The 11,750-nt window shown below is 39.7% G+C and overlaps 1 protein-coding gene across 3 annotated transcripts; it reads left to right on the forward strand.

Moving 5' to 3' along the window:
* Positions 1-206: 206 nt before the first annotated feature.
* Positions 207-8,026, forward strand: LOC106596266 (uncharacterized). 3 transcript variants are annotated; one of them, XM_045708725.2, is made up of 7 exons: positions 207-295; positions 496-644; positions 975-1,043; positions 2,059-2,224; positions 3,467-3,598; positions 6,667-6,875; positions 7,078-8,026. In XM_045708725.2, exons 2-6 carry the CDS (start codon positions 636-638, stop codon positions 6,762-6,764), a joined length of 474 nt encoding a protein of 157 aa, XP_045564681.2. In that variant the 5' UTR covers positions 207-295; positions 496-635; the 3' UTR covers positions 6,765-6,875; positions 7,078-8,026. The 3 variants fall into 3 exon arrangements, with proteins under 3 accessions (XP_045564681.2, XP_014043050.3, XP_045564677.2); XM_014187575.3 differs by lacking the exons at positions 6,667-6,875; positions 7,078-8,026 and having other exon boundaries at positions 3,467-6,191; XM_045708721.2 differs by lacking the exons at positions 975-1,043; positions 6,667-6,875; positions 7,078-8,026 and having other exon boundaries at positions 3,467-6,191.
* The last annotated feature ends 3,724 nt before the right edge of the window (positions 8,027-11,750 follow it).

The raw sequence follows: 11,750 nt of genomic DNA on the forward strand, positions 1-11,750 counted from the left end.
TTAATTTTCTATTATGGTATTTTCACTTTTACTTAAATATGACACTTGGGTACTTTCTCCACAACTGGACGTACGTTGATTTTTGACAAGATAATTACTTGTGAATTAGGTTTGATGCACTTATTGCAGTGACTTGCATACATAGCTCTTTGTCCTATCTGTGCTGGGAGGGTACAGCAGCTGCCATTATATCACCAGCGAAAGACCAGAACAAGTCATTCCCAGACACTCCCTCACTAGAGATCGGCCTGTTGAGATACTCCCTCTTTGCGCATGTGTTCTAAGTGGCTGCCAGGTAAAAATAGACGATAGTAGACAACAGTATTATTAGTGAAAGGGGGTGTTGTTGAACATTTTCTTGACATTACTCGACTTTTATAGATCACGCAAAATGTTATCCAGGAACTTTCTGAAGTAATTGTAGGCTACTTGAGACGTTTAATTTTGCTAACTTAATTACGATATTTAAATAGATGTTTGATTTCTCTGGTCTAGGGGCGCATCAGTTGCAGCCTTGAGAATCGAATTTTCTCTCCGCAACTCCCTTGTCATTATCTGAACACTACAACAAAGTAGTCTGACTGTACTGTAGGCTACAACGTTTCATATCCTACAAAGAAGCAATAGCTTCCACAATGGATCGGGTAAGTCTGGTTTTAACATTATATGCCTGCTGTGTTGTATAAAATGTCTAGGCCTAGTTTTCATCATCTTTGATCCTCCACATTCCTGTGTTGGTTTTAAACGGCTGGACAAAAAAAAAAACATAACGGTAAAACTTGTTTGGATTTTTTTTCAACAAAGTAGCCTACTACTATATCATGTTTAGGAATCTGTGGCTATGACCTAATTATCTCTCCTTCCTCACAAAGTGTTCATAGTCCTTCACGGATTTCGAACACATTATCCATTATTTGACCAAATACTCAAGTGACTGCTCTAACAAAGAATATATATTTCTTCAAAAACGGAAGGCAATCGGAAGAGAGGCAAGATTGTCGTGGAAATATTTGGTCAATCATATTTCACAAATACCGGATTATGTGAGTTGAAATACACTTTTTATTACTTCATAATAAAAGCCGAGCTGGTTCATGAATTCAACTGCCTTCCAGTCTTGGCACACACGTTTTATACATTTGTCCTCCTCAGGTCACACTCACAGTAACTCCTCTTAATGGCTCATCCCCTCTGGCATTTAGTCACCGTTATGATATTGCCTTCATATTAGGGCATGGAACCCGTAGAGCCACAGAAATAGACAAAAATAGACCTTCACTCGCCTTAAGCCAGGTTCGTGCATGTAGGACCATAGTAACAGACCTCGGCACTCTACAGGAATAACCATACATGTCATCCTGCTAAATCATCTGAAAGGGACACCCCTGTTCTGGAAAATACCCAAGAGGTGTAACCATAGCAACAGTACATAGTTGGCCATAACACAGTTACAGGAATAACCAGTCGTGTCAAACCCCCAGACAGGTGCATGTCTAATGGTGTCTAATGACCCAGAGCACATATAGAGTGCACTAGTTTTGCTGGCTCCTTCTGAAATAAATCATTACCACATAGGTACTGGAAAATTCACAATAAGATCAGATGGGACCATTATTAGGCATAAAGTTAGAAGTGTTGTTAATAAGGACAATGGTAGAAATGGGCGTGGTTTGACTTTGCGGTTACTAGTGACGACCAGGCACTACTCCCATATAAAGTGTCCTACTTTTATCAATACACTCCTAACAACCTAATCGTTAAGAAATTTTAATTTGATCAAATAAGGCAGAAACCAGATTTTGGGCCCAGTTATCCCTCTCTCTTTGCCTCTTCCTCGCTGTTTGAAAGGAAATGACTGGTATGATAAATATGGTGGAAACTCTGACTAGCCCATTCCTCCACCAACCCAATGCTATTAGATTAGTGGGAAGTAGTGAACGATTGGACATTTGAGGAAAAAGGAGCTATTCTAAGGATTCACCCAAATCAATCAGCGGTTCAGACTAAATGAATACAACATTTGGTTTATTGATGTTTAATATTTATTACGTCCAACAGGACAAAGCTAGCCCGTTCCCCTCTACCCTCCCGGAGTCCCCAGGTCAAACGTCTCCCAGTACTGCTTTACTGCTGGGTCTGGTTGACTGCAGGAAAACACCGGGGCAGAGTGGAACTAAGAGAGGAGGAGGAGAAGATAAGGAAGATGGAGATTTGTTTTCATTAAGTAAGAACCATGGTGTGTAGATTAGACTACAGTCTGCTTCTGTAACAGTGAATTGATTAATTATATATTGATTAAAATATCTGGTCGTTCCACCCAATTGTGAAAAGTTTTTTTTATTTCAACTAATTTTAACATTCTGTCATAAAGAGCACATGTTCAACTTCATAAAAAAGCATTTTGCTACAAAACATGTAGAAACAGTTTCACCATACTAAAACAAGTGTTCAGGTCATGTAACAGGGTTGACCTTAAAATGAGGGACAGACGTAAATGAATCAGTAATTACATTAAATAAATAATGTTTAGAAATGACTGTCAAAGTAACCAAATATCTAGGGCTTTACATGCACACTAATCATTTCCTATTAAACTGATTATGGCAGTAGACTGAGTATGGCATTACTCATGTAAACACCTTACTCTGCTGATCTTAATTGGTGTGAGGTCATAACCGAAGTAAGGATACACCTTTAAAAACACCTGGTTTTCTGAACAATCTTTAGAATGATTAGGACATGTAAACACTTTAATCAGAGTTATAGAGGTGTATTTAATCTGTGCATGTGCTAACACAAGCAGCGCAAGCTAACTTCTTTTGCTCGAGTCCTGTGAGTTCAGGAAAAACGAAGTACGCATCTTAGACATAGTTTTCACATACAAACTAAATTTGTCAGAACTCAGAATTAAATATGCTTAAAAAAAATAACATGGTCGCTGTGGTAGAAAGTTTATTTCGATTGGCCATTATCAGCAAACTCCCATCAGGTAGCCTGATTTCAGATGTGTCCATATAAACAGGTTTATTAGGGAAATTGTTATTTCAAAGCATGTCAACATTTAAATCAAACTCCTTATACTATTTGACTGTTCACAATAATTGTGTTATTCTGCGCTTGTAACTTTACTCAATGATGGTAAAACTTAGAGAAATGATTGTATTAGGTGGGTTAAAATCTTTCTAAAAGTTACACAGGGTTGACAGAGGGACTTGTCAAAATGCAGAAACTTGTCACTTTAGAAAGTCTTTAGTCATAATAAAAATCTGATTAGTCGAATTCTCCATGTGTTCAGTATTAAAGGGCATTATTTTAATATAACAGATATTTAAAATTGAATATTGGTGCACAATTTCTACTGGAAACATATCAACGGGTCGCAAAGGGCATTCATTTCATGGAATGACCAATCTGTTTATGGACCCATATTCGCAAAACCTAAGTACTCAATGTCTTTGTTTCACAGGGGACATCCCTAATCGTTGCACTCTTAGTGGGAGGGGCTTATCATCTGGGGAGCCTCAACAACGTCATGATGCTGACAAGAAAGAGAAGAGTCTCTCCAGATCAGAACACCTCAAGAAACACCAGCAGAGAGGTATAGGGAAGAAACCTCACCACTGCTGTTCTGACTGTGGGAATAGTTTTGCTAAACAGAAGGAGTTTATATTTCACCAGCGGATTCACACCGGTGTGAAACCGTACCACTGCTCTCAGTGTGGGAAGGGTTTTTCTGCATCTAAAACCTTAAAATCTCATCAGAGAATTCATACTGGGGAGAGCCCTTACCCCTGCTTTGATTGTGGGAAATGCTTCAATAAATTAGGAGCCCTGACTACACACCAACGCATACACACAGGAGAGAAGCCTTATAGCTGTGATCAGTGTGGGAATAGTTTCGCTCGAGATTCCACCCTGACTGCACACCAACGCATACACACAGGAGAGAAGCCTTATAGCTGTGATCAGTGTGGGAAGAGCTTCAGTCATTCAGGAGACCTGACTAGACACAAACGCATACACACAGGAGAGAAGCCTTATAGCTGTGATCAGTGTGGGAGGAGCTTCAATCAGTCAGGAGACCTGACTACACACCAACGCATACACACAGGAGAGAAGCCTTATAGCTGTGATCAGTGTGGGAAGAGCTTCAATCAATCAGTACACCTGACTAGACACCAGCGAATACACACAGGAGAGAAATCTTATAGCTGTGATCAGTGTGGAAAGAGTTTTGCTCTAGATTTCAACCTGACAACACACCAGCGAATACACACAGGAGAGAAGCCTTACTCCTGTCTATGTGGAAAGAGCTTTGCTCATTCAGCATCACTGAAAAATCACCAGAATGCACAAACATGTCATCCTTCATCTCCCTCCTCTCTGGCACTGGTTCCAGATCCCTAAATTATGTTTCAATAGAAAACATCTTGTAAAGAGTCATCCAACTCCCATTCTCTATCAGTTTACTAAGGCTGATAACCATGGTAACCTGTATAGCATAATATGCAACTCTGGATCCATATGTATCAGGTGTGTTGGAGTAGGAGTGCTAATCTAGGATCAGGTCCTCTGTCCATGTATTCTCATTTTGATCTAAATGGCTTAATGTCATCATTAAGCCATTTGTGTGTAGAGGGGGATGTTGAGGTGGGTGGGGGTGTTCAGAGCTGTATCTTATTTAAATAATTCTTATTATCCATTGTGTAATAATGTTTCAACAATACTAGGTGTGTATTCATGTATGCAGTTGTCGTGTCTTTGGCTATGCCGGATTAAGTGATATGACATGCTAACCTATAAAATTCTTTCTCTGTAATTAATATTACCTGATTAAGCTAATCATGTAAATGTAATTAACTAGAAAGTCGGGGCACCACGGAAGAACGTTTATAGAGCCGTTATCTTCCGAATAAACTCTTAAAATACTTAGTAATATTTTACATCGATAGCAGTCAATATTAACCCTTATCTTATTTTCAGTCTCATAATGAAAGTTGTAAATTCTTGGCTACCTTCACGAACCCTGGCTAACAAGTTGAATCAGCAATACAAAATTGGGTTTAATTATTTATTTACTAAATACCTAAACTAATCACACAGAATACAAATGATGTCATACAGAAAACGTCCCTGGTGGACGGAACCTGTATGATGGCTGGTTACACAAAGGAAAGGGGGTTGGGCTTGAATGAAAGAGCGGGAAGACTTAGGAACAAAGAAACAGCAGCTATGCTATCGTAAATACATTATCTTATGTATTACTAAATTACTGCCCATTTGGAAAAAGAAAATGCAATAAATATTTACTCTGAGCTGCGCTTCGGTATATTGGTCGTAGATGCTGGCCAGGTTGGCCAACAGATCTTCCTGTCCTCGGAAGAATGTCTCTGGTGGTAAATTGGATACGTGGTGGTATCTTCGTCTGTTTGTTAGACTGGGTCCGTCGTCCGTCCTTTCCTAGCCCACGTCTACAGTGGCCGCTGCTAACTCAACGGCTAGGAAGTATCACTTCTGTAGTGAATAAGCTCAAAGTTCATACCATTCGCCACCAAAGCTCACGGCGAGGTTGGCTTAGTTCTGTACTTGACGTGTGTCGTTCTAACGTAGAGGCTGCAGACCTCACGAACTGGAACATGTGGTTATCTTTTCATCAAGGGCTTATATAGTGGAGAGGGGGAAGGATGTGTTTCATCGTTTATAACCCCTGTCTCTTCACAGGGGTGGGCCACTGATCAAGCAGGGCACTTTCCTTATGAAAACCCAATTCTCTCATTTGGAAGCTAAAATTACATTTAATCTCCTAACAAACAATTTCAATATCAAACATTTCAATTGCATAACAATTCCATGTGACTCTGATAACTAGAGGGTGTATACTTTCCCAGGTACAGTTTATGTCGTCCTGTCATCAGTCATAATGTCTCAGATGACACCGAACTGACATCCATACTCATTACGTTCCAAAGCATATTTCCAACTGGTTTTATTACCAAAATATGGTTCCTTTCCCCATTTGTTTATGTTCCCAGACTCTCTATATTTAACACAGGCTATTCAGCAGTCCTTCAGTAGGGTCAGAAAGAGAGGGGAAGGGAGAAAGGTATTTATGGGGGGGTCATAAACCTTACCCACAGGCCAACGTCATGACACAGTAGATCAGTATATTAAATCCATTATCTGCTCAACCACATCTGCTTCTCACTTCATTTAAGTGTTGTTTTTTACATGGACCAGAGCCCTCTTCTAGAATAAGTTTTCTCCAAAAAGATCTAGACATATTTATTGTAAAACCCTTTACCAGGTTTTAGTGCAGCTGATGGGACATACAGAACAATGCAGCTATAGGAATTGTAGTTGGGATTCTCACCCTCTGTCTTCATGTGGTTCAGGTGACCATCTTTCTAAGACTTATCTTCCACTTTATCATTTTGATTGTTATTGACGTTATTGTTATTCAATGACTGATTCATTAATTTGTGTAAAAAACATGAAGAAAGCCTCCAAATCTGACAAGGGACATAGCAGGGAATGGACAGGTGAGTTGAGGTGGAAAAGTATTTGTTTTCTTTCAGATCTTTTAACAGTGCTCGATTAATCTTGCCTGGCACAATGGAACCAATGGAATAGTCCCAATGCTTATATTGTCTGTCTTTTCTCCTCCAGGGAGACTCAGTCCAGTGTATGACAACATCTCAGGCATGGCCATGGCCCCTACTGCAGCACAGATGAGCAGGGTGATGTTCACTGTCCACCTCTCTTAATAACCAGGAAGTGCCTCTGTACTCCACTGTCCAACTGCACCAACCCAAGAAAGAGGATGAGGATGTCCAGTATGATGTTGTGAAATTCAACCGCCCCAGTACTGCCACCCGGTGAGCAAGTCAAGCCATTACGTCTCAGAGAATCTTTCATTTACATGGTACTTGTGCTGACAGTTAGGAATGCATACAACACTTCTATGTTATGCAGACCAGCAGTTGGTTGGTTTAAATGTATTAACATCTACATGATTACTTAAAATGAGACCCCAGAAGTGAAGATTAATGATGACATGTTGCATCTCCTTTCATCCAGGCTGTATCACATCCGGCCGTCATTGGGAGTCCCATAGAGCGGCACACAATTGCACCAACGTCGTCCGGGGTAGGCCGTCATTGTAAATAAGAATTTGTTCTTAACTGACTTGTCTAGTTAAATAAAGGTTAAATAAAAATAAAGAAATAACAGACCTCCGGCACAAGAAGCTTGGGAGGACCCCTCTGTGCTATATAGAACAGTCAACAAACCCCGAACCAAGAACACCACAATCAACAGACTTGAACACAACAAGACCTGAATTCAGGATGGGCTTCCTCTCACTACCATATTTGGAAACGCCAAGCGGATGCTTCACATTTCTACATCCGGTGAAATATCTGTCTCATTGTTCTGTGATACGTTCCAAATGGTACCTTGTTCCCTCTAGTGCACTATGTAGGGAATAGTTGCCATTTTGGATGCACTCTGAACACCAGAAGACCTGAACACAAGATGATTCAATCAAAGTTGCATTATGGACAGGCATACTGCACTTACATTTTTAAGGTAATAACACACTATAGGCTCTACTATAGGGTTTAATAAAGTATACTATAGGGTCTACTATGCTCGACTATAGGGTTTAATATAGTGTACTATAGGGTCTACTATAGGGTTTAATATAGTATACTATAGGGCTTGGACAATTTTTACATGGGTCGTGGGCTCATGGCTCGAGACTGAGCTGTGGCTAAAAACGTTGCTTTGTATATCTGAAAGGGAACAAGATAATATACCAAACTCATCATTGTGCAGGTTATTTGTAGCTCTTTGTGTGTGTTTTAGTGAGAGGAAACTGTTGCCCATAATGTTGTAAAGTGTCAGGGGTCATGGCACAACAAACTGGGAAATAATTTCTGTAACTTCATTAATGTACAAGACTATACACCCACACTTCGGACCCTATTCAGACTTGAGGACTTAACATCGACTTAAGTCCCAAAATATTGCCTAATGTCCATGTTTTATTGACTTAAGTCCATGTTACGTCAACATATCTCAAGTTCGAATCGGGCATGCAATTAACATTGTAATTGTTTTGATTTTTAGTAAAATGTTTTGTAAAATCAATATCATGAAAAGGATTTTCGGTTAAACCATCCCTTTTTAAACAAAAATATGCTGGGCTTGATTTCACTTAGTAAGCTCCATGTATTAAATAACACAATATAATCAGCTTTATTTAATGAATTCTAACAATACATCTATACAGAGATTTGAACGTTTTCTCTTTCCGTCCTGAATGAGGTAAGTCACAGGTCCCAGTCTCCAGATTACTGTCGCCTGAATCCATTTCTCTTTCCCTGTCGAACTTGTTCTTCCTCCTGGAAAACTCGACGGTGTAGTCCACCATGGTCATGGTGTTTATTTTGCTTGACATGTTTTTCTTCCACTGTTTTAGCTAAGTCAGGTCGGAGTAGGTTGAAGCGTGCTCGGATCTGGCGCTTCAGGAAGAGCTCAGCAGGGGTCCGACATGTGACTCTGTGGGGGGTACTGCGGAACATTGGCTCAGCGATGCTTGAGAAAGACAGTAGATTGTCTGTTGTCCTCAAACGTTTTTTTTTTAATCAGAGCTCGCTTTACTATCTGGACTGACCTTTCTGCTGCACCATTCGAGGCAGGATGGTAAGCAGGAAGGGTCTGCTCGATTCCGTTGTTTTGTAGGAATTGTTTGAAATCAGAAGAGATCAGAGACAATTTCTTTGCACAATCCATAGGCTGCAAACAGCCTGCGCAGGTTTTCGATGAAGTTCGTTGATGTCATTGAAGTTATGTGAAAAACTTCCAACCACTTTGATTCACCATCGATTATCACCTCGTAAAGGAATGTTCTTACCTCGCAAAGGAATGTTCTCACCTCGCAAAGGAATGTTCTCACCTCACAAAGGAATGTTCTCACCCAGCAAAGGAATATTCTCACCCAGCAAAGGAATGTTCTCACCCAGCAAAGGAATTTTATCACTGCGTTCTATTTAACGGCAGGTGAGTCAGAGCATCATGGTAACACAGTTCCGAGACCAGAGAGACAGCGGTCTCTGTGTCTAACTGCATGTCCAAATCCTTTACATCCAATGTGACATTTATTGTAATGCCCTTGTCCCATTGGAAGAAGTGTAAACTGTATACACCCCAAAAAACTCTGAATCATCCTCCTTACTCTTGCCATTGCTCTCAGCAGCAACAACATACTTTGTCTGTCCTGCTCTGCGGTTCCTACATGCAGAGGCAATGTGTCCAACTTTAGAACAGACATGCATTTCTCATTTTTGAATCTGCAACCACGAGCAGAATGTTTTCCTCTGCACCTGTAGCATGGTTGCTGATCAGAATTCTCTTGCCTTGTGTCATTTTTTTTCTACTGTTTTTTTTTCATTGTCATTTCTGCCCTTGAACTGTCCTTTTCCTCTCCTGGGAAATGTTTTAGCATTTTTATTCACTGCATTTACTGATTGAGCCTCTTTTGCTTACTCTGAAATATCCCTGGTGTTCATGGAAGCTAACTCCATTGACAATGCCATCTCACATGCCTTTCTGAATGTTAGATCCTTCTCTGCTAGCATCTTGTGCTGTAAAGCTTCAGAGCACAGTCCACTTACAAACTGATCTCTCAATGCCTTTCCTAGATATGGACCAAAACACAATTAGCTGACAGCTATCGCAAAGCCATCGCATAATCAGACACATACTCTCCTTCCTTCTGGTTACGTTTTTTCAAATGAAATCCCTCCGCAATCACCACAGGTTTTGGTTTGTAGTGAGCTAGCAACACTAGCTTCAGTTCCTCATACTGCAAAGTACTTGGTGTATCAGGTGTGATCAGTCTCTTTATAGTCCATATGTTTCTACACCGATCACAGAAAGAAACACACTGACATTCTTGTCGTCTTTAACGTCATTTGCAAACATCCATAGCTCCAAAAGCTCAAGATATCTTTCAAAATCCTCCCGCAATTCTTTGTACTCGTCCACTTGTCTGCCTTGCATAGTAGCCATTTTCCATCGCTACGGTTCTCTTGGCTGATATCCTCTGCGATAGTTCTGTATGTTCTTCGTGACAGGTGCATGGCTACTCCATTTACAATCCACACTTTTGTTCTTTTGAGTCCATTTGTAGTATTTTAGGTTTTATTTTACTAATTAAAAAAATGGTAGTACAACACGGGCATGTTTGAGGCAGCACGTTCTATAAAAGTTCAGAGGTCACAGGATTAACTGTAAGAGGCTTAATACAGTTGTTTTCCAGCCACTAGGGGGTACTCGGGTGAAGAAATAAGAAATAAATAAGAACAGTTTAAATGGACTGGGGAAGAGGAAGAAAAATGAACAAAGAATGCTGTAAATGGCTGTTACACCGTGCTGACAGTAACTTTCATGTGGGTGTTTATATTATAAGCTCATAAAAAGGGTAACAACAATTCAAGTAAGTGATAATTGTATCTAGGCAGATTACCATGTTCATTTCTTTTTTAAATATATATTTTTTAACCTTTATTTAACTGGGCAAGTCAGTTAAAAACAAATTCTTATGTACAATGGCGGCCCACCCTGGCTAAACCTGGGCTAATTGTATGCCGCCCTATGGGACTCGGCCAGATGTGAGGCAGCCTGGATTCAAACCAGAGACTACAGTGACGACTCTTGCACCGAGGTGCAGTGCCTTAGACCGCTATGCCACTCAGGAGCAATCTATTACACATTCCTACCTTAAATAATACTTTTAAGATCAATTCGATAAAACACTTCATAAGAAGACCTACTTCTATGTGGAACTTAATTCCTCATCATGTCGTTTCTACTTTTGGTGGCCTTAACTTCATGTTGGTTTGCTATTGACAACGTTCCAGTGAAGCTCCGCTTTTCATTGGCAGGTTTTCTAGTCATGGCCCTTCATTTAGAAGCATAATTTCTCTCCACACGTATATTATATCTGGAATAATCAGAAAATATTGTATAACAATAAATCTTTGTTTTTAGAATATTGGTTCAGAAATAATATCCTATTGGTGAGACAACTTGTAAATGCAGAAGGTCTTTAACTTCATTATGACTCATTCTTATCACTTTACAAGATCCCTATAACGCCTGAAGAGTTTACAATTGTTTTAGTCTCCATTCCCTCAGGTGTTGCTTTATTATTCAGGAACATGTTAAGACCCTCAGAACCTACCTTCGATTACCGCTGTTCACTCAACAGTAGTAAAGATTTGTTTTTGTTTTGGTCCATTCAACAACACATCTATCTATATACCTTGTGTCATGCCTTATTGGAATCGTTTTATTGATAATATCTGTTGTCTCACACATACGTACTTACTAACACAATTAAGGAAGTTTATTATACAATTATTCACTAATATTACCCTGCCAACCACTAAATGAAGAAGTAAAAAAAGGAGATACATTAAAATTGTACCTTTTGTAATGACCTCCCAGAAACAGTGTTGTCTTATTTTAATAGTATTCATGTAAATAATCTGTGGCAAGACATCAGTAGATTTATAATGGAACAAATTCATGAAGATTTGACACTATTATGGAGAGAAGTTCTGCATGAATTCTTTACCTACGACAGAAATCATTTGGATGGATATTTTTATTTTTCATTCACTCGCCGTACAGTAGGTGGCGGCAATACGCCAATAGGTGTAGTCTGCCATAAAACCTTAAAG

Source organism: Salmo salar, chromosome 02, assembly GCF_965601325.2.
Source record: "Salmo salar chromosome 02, fSalSal1, whole genome shotgun sequence".
Lineage (NCBI taxonomy): Eukaryota > Metazoa > Chordata > Actinopteri > Salmoniformes > Salmonidae > Salmo > Salmo salar.